We start from the raw sequence: 24,660 nt of genomic DNA, 5'->3' as shown, positions 1-24,660 counted from the left end.
ATCCTTTTCTTTGAAGTACATCATGGGACACAGTGGTCACTTCCCTCTTTCTGGTATACACGTGTATTTCTTTGCTACAAAAACTGAGGTACTCCCAGTAGTGGGAGGGGTTATATAGGGAGGCAACTTTCTGTTTAGGGTGTGCCAGTATCCATCACTTGAAGGTGGCCTATAACCCACATAGTAATTACTATGGCTCTGCGTCCCGTGATGTACTCAAAAGAAAAAAGGATTTTACAGGTAAGCTGTTATAAAAATCCTATTTTCTTATGACACCTTTCCCTTAAATGTCATGCTTGCATATGATTAAAACTAGTCCCTAGACATCATCATCCTGCCCATTCAGGGTTGTGTAAAGGGGCTCCACTGGTAACTTACTAGCACTCCCCCACTGCACCTTCCATTACATCAGCTGGTGAAAATACCCATGTGCCTTCTATGGGGGAGCATGTGACCTCCACCCTTGTGACAATGCTCAACCAATTGCTAGGCCCTACCAATGTCAAATAATGGATATATTGACATCACCGTTGAAAGGCAAGCTGTTCTGACACTTGCAGGAACTGATGAAACTTGCTGCTATGTCACAGCTCCATACACTCCTTTTGGCCCATCGCTCTTATAGGCAGCCTTACTGGCCAATAAGTGTATACAAGTGGTGTGAAGGGAGGCACGCTTCAGCACTGCCCCCTTCACCTCAATGCCCTGTTTTTACAGACAACACTTCAGAGTAGTGCTCCTTCTTAAATCCTTACAATGTTTTTGGTCACTGTGATGATCTGCATCAGTTGTGGGTATATATGAGCTGTAGGTAGGAATGGGCGAGGAAAGCATGCCTGTCAGAACAGTCAGTCTTGAGGTGAAGCTGGAAGTACTGAGAGTTGCCTGCTCTTCATATCTGTCAGCAGCTTTTTGTTTTCCTAAAGGGGTAGACTCTCTTTAAGATCAATGCTCAGTATATCAAGTGCCAGTAGGCAGGACTTGGAGATGATGATGATGTAAATGCAAGGACTAAATTAATGTGCATTGCAATAGGCTGCCATTTATTAACAAAACTCTCAGTGAGGGTAATGGAAGGTAAGAAGTTTACTAGAGTGCAGTTACCCTCAGCTTTACAGGTCTTTTTTAGTGTGTCTGTAGAACTAGAAGTGTAGCTATGCCATACACTAGGAATTTCCTGTTCTGCACACTGCTATGATTTGGTTTGCATTTTATTGTTGATGATTTTGTTTTTTAACCAACTGCATTGATTTCTTCCAGGCTCCCCTTTTCTGGCTAATGAAGACAGCATCCTAGGTGGCGTAATTGTGCTTCGGTCATGCAGGTGTTCCTCAAAAATTGACTCCACAGGGGATAAACAGGCTCTGCTGGGTAAAATACGTTGCTTTCATGCACTTGTATTTTGTAGTCAAATTATGTTGACCTTTCATCATCTGTATTTCTTGATACTATTGCTTGTTTTAGGAACCATGCATGTTCTAATTCTTGGTTGTACTTTGTAGTGGAGTTCCTGTGGAGTCATACAACGGAGAGTATGTGCGTTGGATATATGTCTGCTCAGGATGGCAAAGCTAAGGTTTGTATGGTCTTGTGTATCTATAAGGTTCAACTCAAGCCCCAACATCTTTGTTATTTATTTTTAATAGCCTGGAAGGGTTAGAACCCCATGTGTCTGGTTGTATTGCTATACGTTTTCTTACTGGGAATATTTTCCTTCACTTTCTGTTCTAGTAACAGGCATTAGTGGTAAAATATCCTTAACAGGGATAAAGCAGGAAATTCCCAACAGATGAACTAAAGTCATGCACACCTCAGCTCATGGCAATTTCGGGAACAACAACAATGCATGCATAGAGTACACTTTGAAAACTTCATAATGTGGACCCTGTGGACTGTATGGTCCAATAGAGCAGTGGTCTCCAAATTGCAGCCCTGGGGGCCAGATGTGGCCCAAGCATGCATTTATTTGGCCCTTGGGGCACTGTTCTTCTCACTGATACAAAACATTATTCCTCCCACTCACACCACCTATGGGGCACTATTTTTCATACTGACACCAATAATGGAGCACTACTCTTCCTACTGACACCAATGATGGTGCACTATTCTTCCTACTGACACCAATGATGGTGCACTATTCCTTCCACTGATACCAATGAGGGGGTCATTTCCTTCCACTGACAGCAATGATGAGGTGCGATATTTTTTTTTTTTTTTTTCTTGACACCAATGTTGGAACACTATTCTTCCTACTGACACCAATGATGGGGTACTATTCCTTCCACTGACAAAAACGATGGGGTACTATTCCTCCCACTGACACAAACATCCAGCCCCCTTGAAGTCTGAAGGGCAGTGTATCTGCCCTTTGTTTAGAAAGTTTGGAGACACCTGCAATAGAGGATCTGAATATTTGCTATGCTGCTTTCAACCGTCTAAGCAGGATTATAGCTACATCTTTTAAATATGGATATTCTGCATATGAACTAACTCAGAATATACAACCTACTGTCGCTGCTGCTTTAAAGTAGATACAAATCCAACCACTTAAAATTCATAAAAGCTTTTAAATGATAATGTTTCAAAAGATTTTAAAATATTTCTAAATATAAAGTTTTCCTCTAAATAATGCCTAGTGATCCTGCCATGAAGGTTCTCATTAAGGTACTTCCTGTTTTGGAGGCGAAAACTGTCCCTCAGTTGTTCCCCAGCATTGTCACCCTGTCGCGCACAATCCTGATGGAGAGTAGAAATGACATTACCAACATGCATAGCACAGGTTATGGTCCACAGTTATCAGGATCGGGAAATCAATCCGGCAAGTGCTTGTAAATAGGAAGTGACTAAAAGAGGTTACAGGAAATCTGCAACACTGAAATGCAAAAAGGATGAAAAAAAGGAATGTTCTGGAAAGAAAAAACAAACATGACAATTGTCTGGTGCATAGTACTTTTTATTTCATTTTCAATAGATAGGGGGAGGATTAGAACCTCTGTCAGGTTTTCATTGCCACCTGTGTAACTATTTTCCTTCACAGAATTGATGAGAAATATCTCAAGTGGTGAAACAGACAAAAAATTATTTTTCCTGCCTAAGAAATGGAGCCCTACATTTTTTGTTTTTATTTTTTTTGGACCTGTGCATTCCAAGAGAGCATCTCCCCAATGGAATCTCAGAAACACAACCTAGTAGACATGTTAACGCCTCCAAAACTCGAATTCCAGTACGTAAAAAGGAAAAAAAAGCCTTTTTCAAGTATGAGATAATTTTGTTCCCTTAACTTGCTAAATTGCTACACATAAAGTGACACCAAACTCTGGTAACCACTTCCCGCCCAGTCAATAACAGATTGACGTCCGGGAAGTGGTTTTGTTATCCTGATTGGGCATCATATGACGTCCAGCAGGATAACATGCTGGCGTGCGCCGTGTCAATCTGACACGCCGCATCTCCGATCGTGATAAGAAGCCTCTGTCAGAGGCTTCTTACCACGTGATCAGCTATAACCAATCACAGTTGATCATCGCGGGAACCAGGAAGTGCCAGTAAATGGCATACTTTGGTTCGTGCTGACATGGAGAGCCAATTGGCGGCTCTCCCTGTGAGAGGGGGGTCTGTGCAGATAATCAGCACATTGATTATCATCACGGCCCCATCAGATGTGCCATAAAGGTACCCAGTCAGTGCCCCCTTAGGATCACTTAGTGCCCAATAAATTGCCAATCAGTGCCATATAGTGCCTACCTCAGTGCAGATCACATTGCCAATCAGTGCCCTACAGTAACAACTGTAAAAACCTCATCAGTACCTCATCAGTGCTGCCCATCAGTACCACCTGTCAGTGCCAATCAGTACTGTCTATCACAGCCGCTTGTCAGTACCCATAACAGCCGCTTGTCAGTGCCCATCTGTGCCCCCTGTCAGTGCCCATCTGTGCCGCCTATCAGTGCCAGTCAGTGAAGGAGAAAACAAAATTTTACAACCAAAACACTTTTTTTTGTTCCAAAAATTTTGGTATTTTTTTTAGTTGGTTTAGCAAAAAATAAAAACCCCAGTGGTGATCAAATACCACCAAAAGAAAGCTCTGTTTGTGGGAAGAACATGATAAAAATGTAGTTTGGGTACAGAGTTGTTTGCCTGCGACAGCGCTGAAAGCTGAAAATTGTCCTGGGCAGGAAGGGGTGAAAGTACCTGCTATTGAAGTGGTTAAAAAGAAAAACATTCTATTCAAATCTGTATTCTTAATTCAAAATAGTATCTTCTATTACTCTAAAAGGTGAATGTAGTGAAGGCTTAAGCGCTACTGTGAGTAAATCAGAAAAAAACAATGTGTATAAAAGTGTAGGTGTACTCACAAGTGCTGCAAAATAAGTGCTCACAATAACACCATAAGAACAAGAAGTATGTGTATAATTTCGCACAGAAGTGAAATAAATTAAACAATAAAATATCAAAGGAAATTATGACTGCTGAGTGAATGACTCCGAAGAATGGTGCAGAAGTACAAAGAGGGTAATTAAGGGTAAGTAATGTTAAAAAAAAAAAAAAATCCCCTAATGAAATTAATAAGAAAAAATCAATACGAAGTGAATGAATATAAAAATATAAAAACTAAAGAATAAAATAAATAAAATTAGATCAATTGATATAAGTGAGGATACAATAAAGTTGCTCAAGTGGACAAGTAAAAAAATGTGTGTATAGTTATTAAATAATAATTAATTGAACCAATTTGAAATCATGTGAATATATAAAAAGTGCTCAGTGAGCTAATAAATAAACATGTCTATATATATATATATATATATATATATATATATATATATATATATATATATATATATATATATATATATATATATATATGTATATATATATATATATATATATATATATATATATACAGCGATGAACGTGATTGTGATAAAGTGTAGGAAAAAATTAAAAATATATATTTCAATCAATCGATGGTAAAGTTCATAAAGTGTTAGAGTTCATAAGGTGTTCATCAAAAATCTTCCAGTAATATAGTCTCTCTGGACTCTCACTCTGTATTAAATTTGCATAACCATCAATTAGGTGGACACTTCTGTATGATGCTGCATAATGGTCCTGGGGTGGAATCAATTTCTAAGGGACACTCTCCCTAAGGGCGGTCTCCCGTGATTGGCTAAAATGGACGTTTGTCACAGGACATGTGAGAAGGCGTTGTGATGCCGACCTGTTACGATTTTTACTCTGCTTGTTTTAAACTGTTACATTGTAAGAGACCACCCTTGGTTATTTAATACATTTACCTACTTGGTCTAAACATACTGTACCAGTGGAGGTTTTTTTTCTCTTTTCCTTCCCTGATATATTGCGGAGTGACGGAGATCATTCATGTGGGGGGAATAGAGAGAAGAGTGTCCCTTAGAAATTGATTCCACCCCAGGTCCATTATGCAGCATCATACAGAAGTGTCCACCTAATTGATGGTTATGCAAATTTAATACAGAGTAAGAAGGTGAGAGTCCAGAGAGACTATATTACTGGAAGATTTTTGATGAACACCTTATGAACTCGAACACTTTATGAACTTTACCATCGATTGAAAGATGTATTTTTTTTATTTTGTCTACACTTTATCACAATCAAGTTCATCGCTGTCTATATATACAGTGGTGTGAAAAAGTGTTTGCCCCTTCCTTATTTCCTGTTCCTTTGCATGTTTGTCACACTTAAGTGTTTCGGAACATCAAACCAATTTAAACAATAGTCAAGGACAACACAAGTAAACACAAAATGCAATTTGTAAATGAAGGTGTTTATTATTAAAGGTGAAAAAAAATCCAAACCATCATGGCCCTGTGTGAAAAAGTGATTGCCCCCTAAACCTAATAACTGGTTGGGCCACCCTTAGCAGCAACAACTGCAACCAAGCGTTTGCGATAACGTGCAATGAAGCTTTTAAAGCGTCCTGGAGGAATTTTGGCCCACTCATCTTTGCAGAATTGTCCTAATTCAGTTACATTAGAGGGTTTTCGAGCATGAACGGCCTTTTTAAGGTCATACCACAACATCTCAATAGGATTCAGGTCAGGACTTTGGCCAGGCCACTCCAAAGTCTTCATTTTGTTTTTCTTCAGCCATTCGGTGGTGGACTGGCTGGTGTGTTTAGGATCATTGTCCTGCTGCAGAACCCAAGTTCGTTTCAGCTTGAGTACACGAACAGATGGTCGGACATTCTCCTTCAGGAACTCTTGGTAGACAGCAGAATTCATAGTTCCTTTTATCACGGCAAGTCTTCCAGGTCCTGAAGCAGCAAAACAGCCCCAGACCATCACACTACCACCACCATATTTTACTGTTGGTATAATGTTCTTTTTATGAAATGCAGTGTTCCTTCTACGCCAGATATACTTGGACACACACCTTCCAAAGAGTTCCACTTTTGTCTCATCGGTCCACAGAATGTTGTCCCAAAAGTCTTGGGGATCATCAAGATGTGTTGTGGAGAAATTGAGACGAGCTTTGATGTTCTTTTTGCTCAGCAGTGGTTTTCTCCTTGGAACTCTGCCATGCAGGCCATTTTTGCCCAGTCTTTTCCTGATGGTGGAGGCATGAACGCTGACCTTAACTGAGGCAAGTGAGGCCTGCAGTTCCTTGGACGTTGTTGTGGGGTCTTTTGTGACCTCTTGGATGAGTCGTCGCTGCGCTCTTGGGGTAATTTTGGGCGGCCGGCCACTCCTGGGAAGGTTCACCACTGTTCCATGTCTTCGCCATTTGTGGATAATGGCTCTCACTGTGGTTCGCTGGATTCCCAAAGCTTTGGAAATGGCTTTATAACCCTTTCCAGACTGATAGATCTCAATTACTTTCTTTCTCAATTGTTCCTGAATTTCTTTGGGTCTCGGCATGATGTGTAGCTTTTAAGGATCTTCTGGTGGACCTTACTGTGTCAAGCAGCTCCTATTTAAGTGATGCCTTGATTGTGAACAGGTGTGGCAATAATCAGGCCTGGGTGTGGCTAGAGAAATTGAACTCAGGTGTGGACAACCACAGTTATAGTATGTTTTAACCAGGGGGGGCAATCACTTTTTCACACAGGGCCATGATGGTTTGGATTTTTTTTCACCTTTAATAATAAACACCTTCATTTACAAATTGCATTTTGTGTTTACTTGTGTTGTCCTTGACTATTGTTTAAATTGGTTTGATGTTCCGAAACACTTAAGTGTGACAAACATGCAAAGGAACAGGAAATGAGGAAGGGGGCAAACACTTTTTCACACCACTGTATTTGTTTGTTAGCTCACTGAGCACTTTTTATATATTCACATGATTTCAAATCGGTTCAATTAATTATTTAATATTTATACACACATTTTTTTACTTGTCCACTTGAGCAACTTTATTGTATCCTCACTTATATCAATTGATCTAGTTGTATTTATTTTATTCTTTAGTTTTTATATTTTTAGATTCATTCATTTCTTATTGATTTTTTTCTTATTTATTTCATTAGGGGATTTTTTTTTCCAATACTTACCCTCTTTGTACTTATGCACCATTCTTCTGAGTCATTCACTCAGCAGTCATAACTTCCTTCGACATTTTATTGTTTGATTTATTTCACTTCTGCGCAAAATTATACACATACTTCATGTTCTATTCATGTTCTACTCTCAGCCTGCTCCAAATCCCCAGATTCCTTTTTTTTTTGCTGTAATCCGACTTTGTTAGAGGGTGACTTCTTTCGTTCTTCATGATCCTCACTGTAAGTAGGAATGTAGCCACTCTCTCTTACCTGCTCCAGAGATGGACTATGGACAATGGGGTTTGTAGTGTGCATAGAGCAGTGTATATGCCCACAAATAGCATGCATGGCAAATAAAAAATAAAAAAAGTAAATGAGGGAAAAGAGTTTTGGGAGCCCATGGAGGACGCTACAAGGACACAGGGAAACAGTAAGAAGATATTTAATGAAGAATAGATTACAGAGCCATCAAGTAGTGGATGTGTATGAATTATTTTTGGAGAATAAGAACATTGTTTAGTGTCACTTTAATGGTTTCCTCATCTTTGGAGGGGAACTTGTGATTGTGAAACCTTGCAAAAGCCTGTTGAATATGTTTCTGAAGGGTTTATCTAAAACCAAATTTAGTGGAATTCTTGGCTTTGAATTAATTGCAGTTATTACTAGATGACATTTGAACTTCACTTATTGATCTTAGCTGTGAGACATGAGTGTGATAAGAGGCCAAATGCATTCCAAAAGAATGGTACTGTTCAGATCGAGCATGGTCTACTTAAATGTTACCCCCAAAGAGTAAAAGGCAAACCACATTCAAAGCATGAGCGTTCCAACGTAGTCATTCCTGATATCTGACTTTAGTTCATGCACTCCCAGAAAACCCTTAGCTGGTTTTGGCTGAATGAAATGCCTGCTTCACATTCAAAACATTGCATATCTTTTAAATGGTAAAATAAGGATTAGGAACAGATGCTGTAGGCGATGAATTTCACACTTTACAATATTGCAGATAGCTGGCTTTTATATCTAATCTAAGCAGATTTACTGTTGTGTTATTTTTGTTGAGCATAAAATAGCGCTCAAGTTCATTTGATTCCAGTGGTTATATTCTTCGGCGGTGAAATGTTATTCCACAAAGAATGTCTGTGTTTTTCATTTGTCAAAATTCAGTTTGATATTAAGTAATGCCATTTTATATACTGTGATATTAAAGTATATCTAAAGCCAAAGATGGTTCTTTTTGTAGTTTTGGATATAACAGGGAATATGTAATTTTTTTTTTTTCCCCTGTATGTATCATTTTAAGCTTTCCTTTCACCCCCTTTCTCGAAGATTGAGCAAGTCCACAGTAGAGATGTCCCTGGAACTTATGTCCCCATTGGAAGATTTCCTATTCCTGTTCTGGTCACTAACAGTAACATGTTTGATTTTGTTTAACTCCGTGTGCCTGTAGCAGTGGTCTCCATGACAAATGGTCACATTTAGAATGGGCCGTCAATGGAAAGCAACTGAACAAAAACTGGACCTGCACCTTTTCAATGCAGCATACCACAAAGCACAGTATGCGACTTGATCCAAATTACATCTTGCAAATCGTAGAAAGCTTTAATCCGAACTTGTAAAAATCTTCACAGACGAACATCAGATATGTAAAAAAAAATCATAGTCATAGATGGAATACAATACATGTGGTGAATGAAGGCTAAAGCATGGAGGGTGGGGCTAACTTCATCGATATCGATACAATATTGTATGGACACATGATTTGAACACGCTTTCACAGATATGGACAGACTGAGATTTATTGAGATCCAATGGACTTATATTAATTTTAATTATGTATTTATTTTTTACATATTTGAGAGCACTTCATTATTATCACTGTATGCACTTTACGAGTGCCATTTTGCACATTAGATTATTATAATTTTTATCTTGTTTAGTGCCGCATTGAGCAAGAGTCACAATTTGTTTTATTATTATTTTTTTAGTGCTGGTTGCTTATAAGGAAATAGGTGTAGATCAGAGCCTGAAAGGTTTTGCTGTATTTATTTTTTAGGTATGCTGTCCTTAGATGTATTGGAGTTGATGTGTAATATTTTAATGCTGTGCAAGCAGCATTTGTTTCCCCAGATTGACCAGGTCACATTCATATAGTCCTCAATTTGAGCTCCAAGTTGGCACTGTGTGGATGACCTCTAATGGCTAGTTAAGTATTTACATTGCAATATAGTAGGCGATGCATCTGCCAGAGCCGACAATACAAATTAGACAATGTCATATAACTGATGAATATAATGTCGTCTTTACACTGATTACCTATAAGAAAATGTATATGTTCATAATTACACAGTCATAAAATGCGATTTCCACTTAGAACCTTTATCAACTGACTGTGGACTGCAAAACTCCTTGCACATGAAAGGATTTAATGTAGTGCTGAGAAAGCCAAGCAGGTTAGAGTGCAACAGAGGCATAGGAAGCAGATCATAAGCAAGGGCAGCCTTTTCAACATTGTGAAACCCTTGAAATAACTTTTTTGTCTTCAGGGAACCTGTGCTAATAGTTATCATATTTACAACTCACAGTACATTAGTGTGATGGTCACTGGGAAGAATGCTCTTTACATTTGTTGCAATTGGAAAGAAATCCCCCTTACAGATAGCTGAAAAGATAAATGGTGTCAGTGTTTACTCATTTGAGATGCAGAAATCACTCATTGCTCAAGGAGCCCCTAGCAACCTCCTGGAGGAACCCTAGGGTTTCACGGAACCCTGGTTGGGAAACCCTGAGCAAGGATCTATCTGCTGATGTCATAGGCGACTACAGGGCGATTGAGACACCCCAAATGACAACTTGAGGGGGGTAGATAACAGATGGGAATTAGTATGCAGTTACTAAGTTTAAAAATACTGTTCGTGCTGCTCCTCGGTGACAGGTCCTGAATACATGTGTATACAAGAAAAAGCATTACTGAAAACTATAAATGTATATGAGTGGATAATAATGTTAAATAACCACTATTGAATTGGTGAAAAAAAATAATACATTTGTGAAAAGTAATAAGGTCCAATATTTATAAAAGGCATAGGTCACAAAAGTCCAAAGACAAATTCCAATAAAGTCTGGAAGACAGGCTCCACATATGGATAATATGCGGAGCCTGTCTTCCGGACATTATAGGAATTTGTCTTTGGATTTTTGTGACCTATGCCTTTTATAAATATTGGAATTTATTACTATTCACTAATTAATACATTTTTTTCACCAATTCAATAGCGGTTATTTAATTAACCACTTCCAGCCCAAAGATGTCATATGACGTGTTTGACTTTCAGTGGGAATATCTGAAAGATGGCTGCAGACGGTGATTCTGTGCACCATAAGAATGATCATAGCAGCAGTTGCGACGCTTGATCGCTCTTACAGGCGACAGGAGAGGACACCCCCCCCCCCCCCTGCTGCTATCTGGTGCTTCACCGGGCTCTCAAGTGCCATTGTGGACCCAGAGAAAAATCGTCCGCCGCCGGATGACGACTATAGAGATTTACGGTGACCAGATGCTCACCAGTCATCTTTATGACGGAGGCCTGACCGCGATGTTATGACATCACGTCCAGGCCGCGGCTGTTAAGAGCGAGATCGTGGATTTTTTTCGATCTCATGCTTTCCAGCCTGGAGGAGAGAGGTGGGGTCTTGTTAACCCCGCATCTCTCCATAAAGACTACCTGTCACGAACCATTCCTATTACAAGGGATGTTTACATTACTTCTAATAGGAATAAAAATGATAAAAAAATAAATGTAAAAGAAAGTGTACAAAAAAAAGTAAAATGAAAAAAAAAAATGAAACCGCCTCTGTCCCCTGTAGCTTGCGCTCATAAGCGAACACAACGCGCAAGTCCTGCCCATATGTGTAAATGCAGTTCAAACCACACATGTGAGGTATCACCGCGTGTATTAAAGCACAAGCAACAATTCTAGCACTAGACCTCCTCTGTAACTCCAAACTTGTAACCTGTAAAAAAAATTAAAGCATCGCCTATGAAGATGTTTTAGTACCGAAGTTTAGCGCCATTCGTGAGCGGGCACAATTTTAAAGCGTGACATGTTTGGTTTCTATTTGCTCGGCATAACATCATTGTTCATTGTGACATTATACAAAAAAATTGGGCAAACTTTACTGTTTTTTTTTGTTTGTTTTTTCAATTCATGAAAGTTTTTTTTTTTTTTTTTAAAGCGCGTTTGAAAAATTCCTGCGCCAATGCGTTGCAATGACCACCATTTTATTTCCTAGGGTGTCTGCTAAAAAAAACCATATATAATGTTTGGGGGTTCTGAGTAATTTTCTAGCAAAAAAAATATGATTTTTACATGTAGGAGAGGCGTGCCAGAATAGCCCCGGTATGGAAGTGGTTAACATTATTATCCACTCATATATATTTATAGTTTTCAACATTCACGCTTTAGCAAGCAGGGATATCTATTGGTTTATTGTTTGATTAATTCATTATTCATCCATCTACTTGGTACTACTCAATTTTCTTGTAAATGCACATTTATTTGGTATACTTATCCACGTAGTCACGGTTATTTATCAAATTAGGGCAAGTGCTGTTTGCACATTTACTTTATGTGCATCTTTCACCTTTCACTCTTTGTACTGAACATCAGCTGCCTGTATTTATTTATACACATATTTATATACACAGGTATTGTTTCTTTGGCACGGGTGATTTTGCACAGATGTTAAACCATCTCCTTCCTCTTTTTGTCCTCTGCAAACTGTTTGAGGGCTTTCTTGTGCATCATCTTTAGAAAAGGCTTCCTTCTGGGGTGACAGCCATGCAGACCAATTTGATGCAGTTTGCGGCATATGGTCTGACCACTGACAGGTTGACCCCCCACCCCTTCAACCTCTGCAACAATGCTGGCAGCACTCATACATCTATTTTCCAAAGACAACCTCTGGATATGACGCTGTATGCTCTTGGCCACCATGCCGCAGTTCAGTTTCTGGGTCTTGTCAGTCTTCTTATAGCCTAGGCCATCTTTATGTAGAGCAAGAATTATTTTTTTCAGAGATCTTTGCTGTGAGTTGCCATGTTGAACCTCCTGTGACCAGTATGAGAGAGAGAGAGAGCGATAACACAACATTTAACACACCTGCTCCCCATTCACACCTGAGACCCTGTAACACTAACAAGACAAGAGGGAGGAAAAATGGCTAATTTGGCCCAATTTGGACATTTTCACTTAGGTGGGTACTCACTTTTGTTGCCAGCGGTTTACACATTAATGGCTGTGTTGAGTTATTTTGAGGGGACAGCAAATTTACAGTGTTATAAAAGCTGCACACTCACACTTTAGTAACAAACTGTCATTTCTTCAGTGTTGTCACATGAAAAGATATAATAAAATATATGCAATGTGAGGGGTGTACTCACTTTTGTGAAACACTGTATATACATATATCTCAGTATGTAGCTGTAAAAAACACTGTGCCATAAGGTTGGTAATTCTCTTCAGCCAGCCCTCAAATCTTAGCCTGCCCTATTTTGTGTCAGAGCTTCTTGTGTCGCCTTTCTTCTTAATGGACAAGGAGTCAATAGATAATCGCACTAAAGATGAATTGTCCAGTAAGTAGATGACATCAGATGCCAAGATGAAAATGAATTAATGGTGACCCCAGAATTTTCATTTCTCCTACCATTTTCTCTGGGGTCAGCTGGTTGCTGGGAATGGTCTATTAAGCCATGAAAGTAACACTGTTGAGCATAAAAGGAAGATTTTTTTTTTCCAGATTTAAATATTTTGATTATATTTTTGGTATTCATATACCGTTTCTGACCTTTTGGTTTTAGGATTTCCCCCGAGTTCTTTTTTTCTTTGTTGCTTTTATCATTTGACATTACATTACAGCCAGAGATAATTAGACAATCATGCCGAGCAGAGTGGTTCAGCTAAGCAATTTTATTTCTGCCTATACATACTTGGGCTTGGCAATACACCAAAGCTGCTATCATAAAACTTTAATCTCACGCAATAGGGTTTTTTGTAAATGTTAAATTAGAACCTTAATTATTATTTTATCCATTTTCATAAAACATAATGGGGATGGAGGTAAACCACATCCTATTATAGCCAGTAATCCCATCTACAGAGCACTTAGAGAGCATGCTTATAGCAATGAAGCCTTGTCCCCTGTCATAGTGTAGTCATGTCTCTGACTTGTGTGGTTTCTTTGGAAATCCCTATGAACCACATTTTTCATCTGTGGCCCACAGCCGAGTACAACCATAACATAACTGAGCAGGAGTTTGCAAAGGAACACTCAGTGATTTGTGTTGTTGTTTCAACATCATTTGATGGGGAATTTTCAGCACTAAAAAAATCAGTAGCATGGAGATATAGAGTAGACATGGCCTCTCCGCCCAGGACACTTCACTCTGTATGCACATGATCTGATAATACCATATAGTAAACCTGTGAGTAGGGATGAATGAATCTGCCCAGGTCTGGTTTGAGCTTAGCAGTAGGTCCATGAACCATGAATTTACAGTGAGGGAAAAAAAATATTTGATCCTCTGCTGAGTTTGCCCACTGCCAAAGAAGTGATGTCTATAATTTTAATGGTAGGTTTTAACAGTGAGAGACGAAATAACAGAAAAAAAAAATTCCAGAAAAATGCCTTTCAAAAAAAGTTATAAATTGATTTGCATTTTAATAAGTAAAATAAGTATTTGACCCCTTTGCAAAACATGACTTGGTACCCTAGCTGAGGGAAGGAGGTTCTCACTCAAGATTTGATGGTGCATTGCCCCGTCCATCGTCCCTTTGATGCAATGAAGCATAATGTTTCCACCTCCATGTTTGACAGGGGATGATGTTCTTGGGGTCATAGGCAGCACTCCTCCTCCTCCAAACACTGCGAGTTGATTTGATGCCAAAGAGCTCAATTTTGGTCTCTGACCACACCACTTTCACTCAGTTCTCATCTGAATCATTCAGATCTTCATTAGCAGACTTCAGATGGGTCTGTACATGTGTTTTCTTGAGCAGGGGGACCTTGTGGGTGCTGCAGGATTTCAGAACATCACGGGATAGAGTTACTAATTGTTTTCTTGGTGACTATGGTCCCAGCTGCCTTGAGATCATTGAAAAATTTTCCTGTGTAATTCTGGGCCAATTCCTCATCAGTCTCATGATCATTGAAACTCCACAAGGTGAGACCTTGCATGGAGCCCCAGACTGATGGAGATTGAGTTATATTGTGTTTCTTCCATGTGCGAATAAAAGCTCCAACTGTTGTCACCCTCTCACCAAGCTGCTTGGCGATGGTCTTGTAGCCCATTCCAGCCTTGTGTAGGACTAAAATCTTGTCCCTTACATCCGTGCACAGCCCTTTGGTCTTGGCCATGGTGGAGAGATTGGAATCTGATTCTGGCACCCATGTCTTTTATACAGGTAACAAGCTGAGATTTGGAGCACTCCCTTTAACCACTTGACCACTGGGCACTTAAACACCCTTAATAACCAGACCAATTTTCAGCTTTCGGTGCTCTCACATTTTGAATGACAATTACTCATGCAACACTGGACCTATATGAAATTTTTGTCCTTTTTTTCACACAAATAGAGCTTTCTTTTGGTGGTATTTAATCACCGCTCGGGTTTTTTATTTTGTTGTGCTATAAAAGAAAAAAGACCGAAAATTCTGTAAAAAAATGAAAAAAAAAATGTCTTCGTTTTTGTTATAAAATTTAGCAGATTAGTAATTTTTCTTCATAAATTTTGGCCAAAATTTATACTACTACATATCTTTGGTAAAAATAAGTACAAATTGGTGGATATTATTTGGTCTTTGTGAAAGTTATAGAGTCCACAAGCTATGGTGCCAATATCAGAAAATTTATCACACCTGAAGTACTGATGGCCTATTTCAATTCTTGAGACCCTAACATGCCAGAAAAGTACAAATACCCCCCAAATGACCCCTTTTTGGAAAGAAGACATTCCAAGGTATTTAGTAAGAGGCATGATGAGTTTTTTGAAGTTGTCATTTTTTCCCACAATTCTTTGCAAAATCAAGATTTTTTTTTACACAAAATTGTCATATTATCAGTTTATTTCTCACACACAGCATATGCATACCACAAATTACACCCCAAAACACATTCTGCTATTATTCCCGAGTACGGCAATAATACATGTGTGAGACTTTTACACAGTGTGGCCACATACAGAGGCCAAACATGCAGGGAGCGCCATCAGGCGTTCTGGAGCATCCAGGCCAATTCTGACATTTCTCTCCTACATGTAAAAATCATCATTTATTTGCTAGAAAATTACATAGAATCCCAAAACATTATATATATGATTTTTTAGCAAACACCCTGGAACTTTTTATCTCGCACGGTATTGCGCAGCAATTTTTCGAATGCTTTTTTTGAAAAAAAAACAATTTTGTGCTTAAAAAAAAAAACACAGTAAAGTTAGCCCAATTTTTGCATAATATGAAATATGAAGTTATGCCGAGTAAATAGATACCTAACATGTCACTCTTCAAAATTGCACACGCTCGTGGAATGGCGCCAAACGTTGCTACTTAAAAATCCCCATAGGCGACGCTTTAATTTTTTTTTACTGGTTACATGTTTTGAGTTACAGAGGAGATCTAGGGTTAGAATTATTGCTCTTGCTCTAACGTTTGCAGCCATACCTCACATGTGTGGTTTGAACACCGTTTTCATATGTGGGCGGGACTTGCGTATGCGTTCGCTTCTGCATGCGAGCACATGGGGACAGGGGCGCTTTAAAAAAAATATTTTTTTCTTTTTGTTCATTTTACTTTATTTATTTTAGTTTGACATTTTTTTCCCCAAAAAATAAATATTTTGATCACTTTTATTCCTATTACAAGGAATGTAAACATCCATTGTAATAGGAATATGGCATGACAGGTCCTCTTTACAGTAAGATATGGGGTCAATAAGACCCTGCATCTCACCTCTAAGCTGGGAAGCCTGAAATAAATAAAAGATTCTGGCTTTGATCGTATTGGCGAGGCGGTAGAAGCACCGGAGGGCGGCGGGGGGGGAGAATGTCTATGGCTGGGTATTGCAGGATATCACCGAGTATGGCTGGGTATCTCCGGGTATGGCAATTTATGGCATGGTATTGCAGAGTATTGGCAGGGTATTGCAGAGTATTGGCTGGAATTGTACTGCAGAGTGTTGGCGGGTACTGCAGAGTGTTGGCGGGTACTGCAGATTGTTGGCGGGGATTGCAGAGTATTGGCGGGGATTGCAGAGGTTTGGCGGGTATTGCAGAGTATTGGCAGGGAATTGAGGGGTTAAATTTCCGTGAGCAGCGATGTGGGCACTGCAGATGCAGCCCACAGCGCTGTTGACACCGATCTCTTCCCCCCTCCGCTGTACCGATCGGTACAGAGAGGGGAGGGAGGAACCGGCGTCATAACATGACGCCGGTTTGTTTACAAGTGATCACTCCGTCATTTGACGGAGCAATCACGTGGTAAACAGCCGCGATGAGCCAGCGGTCACGGATGCTCTCGAGTGCGCGCCCCAGGGGGGCGCGCGAGAGCGGAATTCTGGGAGGACGTCATATGACAGCCTCCCAGAGTTAAACAACCGCCCTGTAGCCGTCATTCGGCTATAGGCCGGTTGTTAAGTGGTTAAGAGAGTGCTCCTAATCTCCATTCGTTACCTGTATAGAAGACACCTGGGTGCCAGAAGCAATCTGATTCCAATATCGCCACCATGGCCAAGTTACACACCAGAAATCTTGCCGATTTATAGGGGATCAAATACTTATTTCACTCATTAAAATGCAAATCAATTTAGAACTCTTTTGAAATGTGTTTTTCTGTTTTTTTTTTTTTTATGTTTATTCTGTCTCTCACTGTTAAAATAAACCTACCATTAAAATTATAGACTGATCCTTTCTTTGTTCGTGGACAAACTTACAAAATCAGCAGTGGATCAAATACTTTTTCTATTTCGTTCATTGACGGACACAGTTCCATTAAATCTTGATTGTAGGGTTATCACGCCGCCTTAGGCAGAACATGCAATACATGTGAAAACAACAGAACTGTAAACTTCCCCCAGGGGGTGGTCCCTCTGGCTATAACCCCTCAGCCTGCTTCCTGCAGCTCAGTTTTTTTCTGCCTAGTGAAAGAGAAGGAACTAGGCTCCCTGCCGGGACCATCGGTCTTGGGGATTTTTTTTTTCTGGAATTTTTGTGATCTGCTATCAACAGCTGGCTGGATGACAGGCTGGATAAATATAGATCCTTGTAGTCTCCCCAGCCTGGCCCTAGGGGAGGCCGGTGAGCTACATGCTCCGGGGCACACATATGACCGGACTACAGATGTCTTTGTCACGGTGTGCCATGGCCAGCAGCCACCCCGTACTGCTCGGGTGTGGGTCTGTGATGGGACACCTCCAGCTCGTCCAGACGGTAAGTACAGCCCTCCCTGTCTCGGCAGGACAGAACAGCTGGGCGTCCCTGGGAGGTCGATTAGGGGGTCCCTCTTCTCCCTTTCCTCTCTCCCTGTCCCAGTGTTGTCGTCCCCCCGCGGGGATGCTGCTGGGCTGTGGTGTGATGTATGTACCTTGGCCAGGGGTCCTCAAGGGGGGCTCTGACCCTTAGCTGGGGGCTGCCCTGACTGTCCATGTTCATGTGCTGCCATCTGTCTCTCTGCTGGGGTCTGTGGGCTCTGCATGTGCTACTGCCATTAGCGGTGGCTGCTGCCATTTTCTGCAGTCTCTGTGTACAGCATGGCAGTCGGCCATTTTCTATTAGTCTCTGTGAGCCACATGGCCATCGGCCTTTTTCTCTAAGTCCGGTGGCCATTTTCCTAGTGTTTTTTCTATACAGGAATGGCCGGTGGCCATTTTCCTGTAGCCTCAGCGTGGTTTTTCTACCCAGCACTGGTTCCTGTGCCTCAGAACAGCGCAGTTTTTACTCCTGAACACTTGTGACTGACACAGCGATCAGCGACAGCACTCTGTCAGGGTGGTGAGTCCTGCGGTGGGGCTCCTCAGTCTGTTAGCAGCTAGGAGGGTGGGATTGAGCACCTTGTCCTGAGTCCCCAAGGGTGGCAGACAGGATGGGTCAGTATGGCGTCAGAAGCTGGCGTTTCTTCCCCAGATCTCCCTGCAATTGCAACCGGCTCTCCTGCAAATAGTGCAGGGCCTTTGGAGACACTGTTGGTGATCCTGGAAACGTTCATTGCAAGGGGGTAAAAACATCCTCCGGGCAGAGCTCTGATTCAGACTCGGGCCTCGCGGTAACTGGCGGCCCTGTTCTGATGTGTCAGAGGATGCTGACCAGGACAGTGAGGATGATTCAGTGTCCGGGTTCGCGCAGGAAAAAGCGCTAGTTGGAGCACTTATCACCGCTGTACGGGATACCCTGAAAATACAGGATGCAGCAGGATCCTCTGCTGAGGTGTCGGTCCCTTTTGGGTCCCGTAAACCGGCCCGTATACCTAAGGTGTTTCCGTATCTGACTTATTTTGATAAGTTCATATACAAGGACTGGGAAAGCCTGCAGCGGACCTTTTCAGTTCCAAAAAGGATGCCGGTGCATTACCCCTTTGAAGGGAGCCTCCTTAAAAAATGGTCCTTGACCCCCCCCCCCCCCCCCGTATCCAGGTTAAATAAAGTGACCACGATTCCAGTAGAAGGGGCTCCTACATTTAAGGACCTTACCGACAGGAGAGCCGAGGCAGTGTCCCGGTCCATGTTTACGGTAGTGGGGTCAGCGCTACAACCGATGTTGGCCATGACATTGGTGTCACAGACCCTTACGGAGTGGGCAAAACTATTGCACCGTGAGCTGGAGAAGCAACAGTCTCCTCCACTCTGCATCGAACTAGCAGACCAGCTGGTGCATGGCCTTAAAGTATGTCTGTGATGCGGCCCTGGATACACTTCCCCTGCTCTCCAGAGCATCAGTATCAGCAGTAGTGCTACGGTGCCTGATCTGGCTGAAATGCTGGTCTGCGGATCAGGCATCTAAAAAAGCTCTGACGGATTTGCCCTTCCTTGGTGAGCTGCTATTTGGAGCTTCGCTGGATGACATTATTAAGAATGTCACAGGTGGGAAGAGCACATTCCTCCCACAGTTCAAGAAAGGTAAGGAGCCACTCCGCAGGCAAGGGCCCTCCTTTTCTGCTCAAAAGAGGCTTCTTTGTCCACCCGGGTCTTCAGGTAAGAGCTCCCAGTCAGACAGGGCGACTGCTGAGGGACAAAAGCGTCCCTGGTCTTGCAAGCCTGTGGGCAAAAGTACTACCGCATGAAGGTTTGCCCCTGCCTGACACTCGGGTGGGGGGTCGCCTTCAGGAGCTTGGTGGGCCTCTCAGCTGTCCGACCAATGGGTCTGCGAACTGATTTCTACTGATTGCTACAAGATAGAGTTCCTTTCTTGGCCACCAAACAGATTTTTCCCCTCCAGCATACCTTTACTCCTGGCTCGCCGGGAGGCCCTGTTTGGGGCAATAAGGCACCTGCTCAGTCGTGGGTTGATAGTACCTGTTCCAAAGCTGGAAAGGTTTCAGGGATTCTACTCCAATCTGTTTGTTGTCCCCCAAAAAGGAAGGGGTATGTCTAATTCTGGACCTAAAAGCCCTCAACTGCTTTGTAAAAGTACAAAGGTTCAGGGGGACTCCCTGTCATCTCTGGATATCCAGGACACGTACTTGCTTATACCCATATGCCTCAGGCATCAGAGGTTTCTGCGGTTTGCAGTAGGGGAAGAGCGGTACCAGTTTGTGGCTCTCCCCTTTGGTCTGACATCAGCACCCCGAGTCTTTACCAAAGTATTGGCTCCAATTTTGGCATTGCTGCTACAACATAGGATCACAATCGTGGGTTACCTAGTCGATCTCTTCCTAAGGGCAGCATCTGCCTAATTTTTTAAGGGAATTAAGGGAGGATGTGGCGATCACCATGCAAACTCTACAGGAGTTTGGATGGGTGTTGAACCTCAAGAAGTCGGTACTGGTGCCGACTCAGCGCCTGGAGTACCTAGGCCAGGGATATGCAATTAGCGGACCTCCAGCTGTTGCAGAACTACAATTCCCATGATGCATAGCAAGACTCTGACAGCCACAAGCATGACAGCCAGATACAGAGGCATGATGGGACTTGTAGTTTTGCAACAGCTGGAGGTCCGCTAATTACATATCTCTGACCTAGTCTTACTGCTGGACTCCATGGAAGTGAGAGTGTTTCTCCCTTCACACAAACTGCAGACTCTCCGAGTCACTGTGAAGTTGTTGATGAACCGCAGGTGGTAGCCTCCTTCGAGGCGGTACCGTATGTCCAATTTCACACCCGAGTCTTGCAGAGGGAGATACTGTCCAAATGGGAAATATCTTTATCCCTGGATCGCCAGATTCGGGTGAGCCAATTAGTCAGAGACTTTCTTCTCTGGTGGCTGAGGTCTCCGGCCCTTCGGTCCGGAAAATCGTTCCTGCCTCTTCATTGGACGGTGATCACAACGGACGCCAGCCTGACCGACTGGGGTGGAGTGCTGGGGGTACAGTTGACCCTGGGCCTCTGGTCGCGGGTGGAATCCCAGTTACCGATCAATGTGCTCGAGCTTCGAGCCATCAGGCTATGTCTCTCCACATGGTCAATAAGGCTACGAGGGCGCCTGATCAGGATCCAGTCAGACAACGCCACGACGGTGGCATATGTTAACCATCAAGGAGGAAAAAGGAGCTCGGCTGCAGCACAAGATGTCGCTCACATCCTCCGGTACCGGCCCTGTCGGCCATATACATCCCGGGAGTAGAAAACTGGCAGGTGGACTACTTAAGTCACCAGATGCTGGACCCAGGTGGTCGTTGCATCCGGAGGTGTTCAGGCTTCTTTGTCTGCGGTGGGGCACACCAGATGGGGATCTCCTGGCCTCTCGGCTCAATTGAAAGGTGCGGAGGTTCATGCCCAGAACAAGAGATCCTTGGCGGACGCGTTGGTGGCTCCATGGGAGCAGTACCGGCTGATTTACGCCTTCCTTCTGCTCAAACTTTTGGCTCATCTGCTTCGCAGAGTGGAGGCCGAGGGAATTCCAGTGATACTGATCACCCTAGATTGATCCCGGTGTCCCTGGTATGCCGACCTAGTACGCCTGGTGGCGGATGCTCCTTGGCGGTTGCCCATGCGAGAATACCTTCTGTCACAAGGTCCGATACTCCATCCTGCTTTTCCGTCACTGGTTTTAACGGCATGGCTGTTGAAAGCCAGGTGCTAAGGAACCAAGGTCTGTCTGACTCTAATCTCCACTATGCTGAGGGCACAAAAATCTTCTTCTCTGAAGATATACCATCGTACGTGGAATGCTTATTTCTCCATTTGTGAGGAGATGGGGTAGTGTCCGCATGCCAATTCCATTTATAGGATCCTGCTGTTCTTACAGCGATGAGTGGACCAGAAACTGTCTTTAAGCACCATCAAGGGACAGATACCGCTAATTGATGAGCACCTTTGTGCAAGGGGTTCGGCATGTAGTCCCTCCGTTGTGTGACCACCCCTACCTCTGTGGGATCTGAACCTGATACTATCTGCGCTTCAGAAACTGCCGTTTAAGAACATCAGGGAAATTTCCTTATTGTCTCTTTCTCAAAAAGTAGTCTTTCTAGTGGCTATTACATCTGCCAGGAGGATTTCTGAGTTGACGGCCTTGTCTTGCAAGTCGCCATATCTGGTTTACCACAAGGATAAGGTGGTGTTGCGTCCGCAACCTTCTTTTCTTCCAAAGGGGGTTTTGGCTTTTCATCTCAATGAGGACATTGTGCTACTATCCCTGTGTCCTAAGCCGACACATCCTAAGGAAGTGGACCTCCATTTCCTGAATGTGGTTCAGGCCCTAAGGGTATATCTGTCTGCCACGGCTCCCTTCCGGGAAGTCAGACTCTCTGTTCGTTTCGGTGGCTGGTCCGAAAAAAGGGCTGGTTGTCTCGTCGACCACCATTTCACAGTGAATCAGACAGATCGTGGTCCAGGCTTATGCCGTGAAGGGGCAGGTGCCCCTTTTCCTGTGACGGCCCATTCCGCCAGGGCAATTGGGACCTCCTGGGCTTTCCGACATCAAGCGTCTGTCTCCCAGGGGTCTAAGGCGGTGACTTGGTCGTCCGTTCACACTTTCACAAAGTTCTACAAAGTTGATGTGTGCACATCTTCAGATGCTTGTTTTGGCCGCAAAGTTTTGCAGGCGGCCGTGTAATCGTTGCAATTTACACTCTTTCTTCGTGTTAGAGAAAGTTGCATTTTGATTGTAAACACATTCTGATGCATACATTGGCCGCAAGTTCTGATGCGGTAGTTTCAGGTGGCAACTCCTTAGTTGAGGAGCGCCTCTGGCTGTGGGTGAAGTTATGTTTGCTGTTTCCACCCCCTGTTCTGACACTGCTTGAAGATGTCCCTGCGGTAAAGATTTAATGGAGCTGTGTCCATCAATGAACGAAAGAGAAAATAGGATTTTTGTACTCGCCGTAAAATCCTTTTCTCTGGAGTTCTTTGACGGACACAGCACCCACCCCTCCTAATATTTTACGTTATACTGCTTGTTGACGTACTGAGCTGCAGGAAGCAGGCTGAGGGGTTATAGCCAGAGGGACCACCCCCTGGGTGGAACTGTACAGTTCTGTTGTTTTCACATGTATTACATGTTCTGCCTAGTCCTCTCCTGAAGGTGGCATGATAGCCCTACAGTCAAGATTTAATGGAGCTGTGTCCGTCAATGAACTCCAAAGAAAAGGATTTTATGGTGAGTACAAAAATCCTATTTTTTCCCTCAGTGTAGCAGCTAATATGCAAGCTTCTGTTGGAAAAAGGGTATGAAGACCTGGGCACTGTCAAGGGGATTCCTTATAGCTGTTCAAGGCGTTTCAGAACAGTAATATGTTGCCTTTAAAAAGTGACATTTAAAGAAAGGACGGGAGACCGCATGGGGGTTTTCCTTACTATTCTATTCTATATGCTTATCCTGACAGGCAACCTGCATAGACAAGATGAGTGAGGGCAGGTAATGTGCACCTCCACTTCTGTTAGATTACCAGTCCATATGCTTTTCATTATTGAGAGAATAGCTCGCAAGGGGGAATGGATGGTGGGCTCAGACTTTCCTTCTCTGAGCTGGTCGCTCAGCTGTCGACTAATTGCCAGCTCCTATCTCTCCACAGTGACTCACCTGTTGAATATATCCTGCTCGTCAGTCCTGCCTACTTAAGCCGTCCAATTCAGATGATCTCTGCCTTCGCCTTGGTTACATCTGTAGAGATGCTCTCCTGTGTTCCTCTTAAAGACTTGCTTGGCTGACATTCCTTCTGGCTCCAGATCCTGCTTGCTGTTCGACTATGCTGTTCTCTAGCTCTCTCACATTTTGGCTTGTCTGACTATCCGTTGCGGTTCCTGAACTCTGGCTATGTTCTGACTACATTTACTCTGTTTATCTTTTTTTTATTATTAAATAAGTTGAGTTGAGTTGTTGGGATTTCTGGGTGGAGGCACTCTCTTCTCTGCGTCCATGTCGGCTTCCAGTGTGGGGGCGTTTCTTCCGGTATGGGAGGAGGGGAGGGAGTGATCGGCTGCCCCTAGCTCCTCTCTCTCCCCATGTGTATCGCTCCGTCCGCCCGCCGTTTCTGCCGGTGTGGGGGCAGAGGAGGGGGGGTGATCGGCCACCCCCAGCTCCTCTCTCCCCATGTGCATTGTGCTGTTCGCCTGTCATGGTTCTCTCCCCGCCCGCCCTCTCCCCATGTACATGGCTCCACGTGATTCTCTCCCGTTGTGAGGAGAGGGGGGTCGGCTGGCTCCGGCTCCTCTCTCTCCCAATTGTGCTTTTTGCTCCGCCCGTCGATTTTCCTGGTGAGGGGAGGGGGAGGTAGTCGGCCGCCGCCGGCTCCCCTTCTCTCCTCGCAGGTTCAGAGCGCCCGACGTTTCTCCTGGCGGGGGGGAGGCGATCAGCCACCGCCAGCTCCCCCTCTCCCCTCACACATGCAGAGCGCCCACCAATTCTCCATGCGGGGAGGGGGAGGTGATCGGCCACCGCCAGCTCCCCCTCTCCCCTCACATATGCTGAGCACCTGCTGATTCTTCTGATGGGGGGAGG

The 24,660-nt window shown here is 43.1% G+C and overlaps 1 protein-coding gene across 2 annotated transcripts in view; it reads left to right on the top strand.

Moving 5' to 3' along the window:
- TASP1 (taspase 1) overlaps positions 1-24,660 on the top strand; it is a 377,732-nt gene that overhangs the window by 341,897 nt on the left and 11,175 nt on the right. For both annotated transcript variants that reach the window (XM_077485912.1, XM_077485913.1), the window contains 2 exons: positions 1,261-1,371; positions 1,503-1,576. In XM_077485912.1, coding sequence (XP_077342038.1) covers positions 1,261-1,371; positions 1,503-1,576 — 185 coding nt within the window. The remainder of the gene's footprint in view (positions 1-1,260; positions 1,372-1,502; positions 1,577-24,660) is intronic.

This window comes from Lithobates pipiens, unplaced genomic scaffold (assembly GCF_037356315.1).
Source record: "Lithobates pipiens isolate NorthernLeopardFrog02 unplaced genomic scaffold, aLitPip1_a1.2 Scaffold_18, whole genome shotgun sequence".
Lineage (NCBI taxonomy): Eukaryota > Metazoa > Chordata > Amphibia > Anura > Ranidae > Lithobates > Lithobates pipiens.
This window is presented reverse-complemented; position numbering and strand designations above follow the sequence as displayed.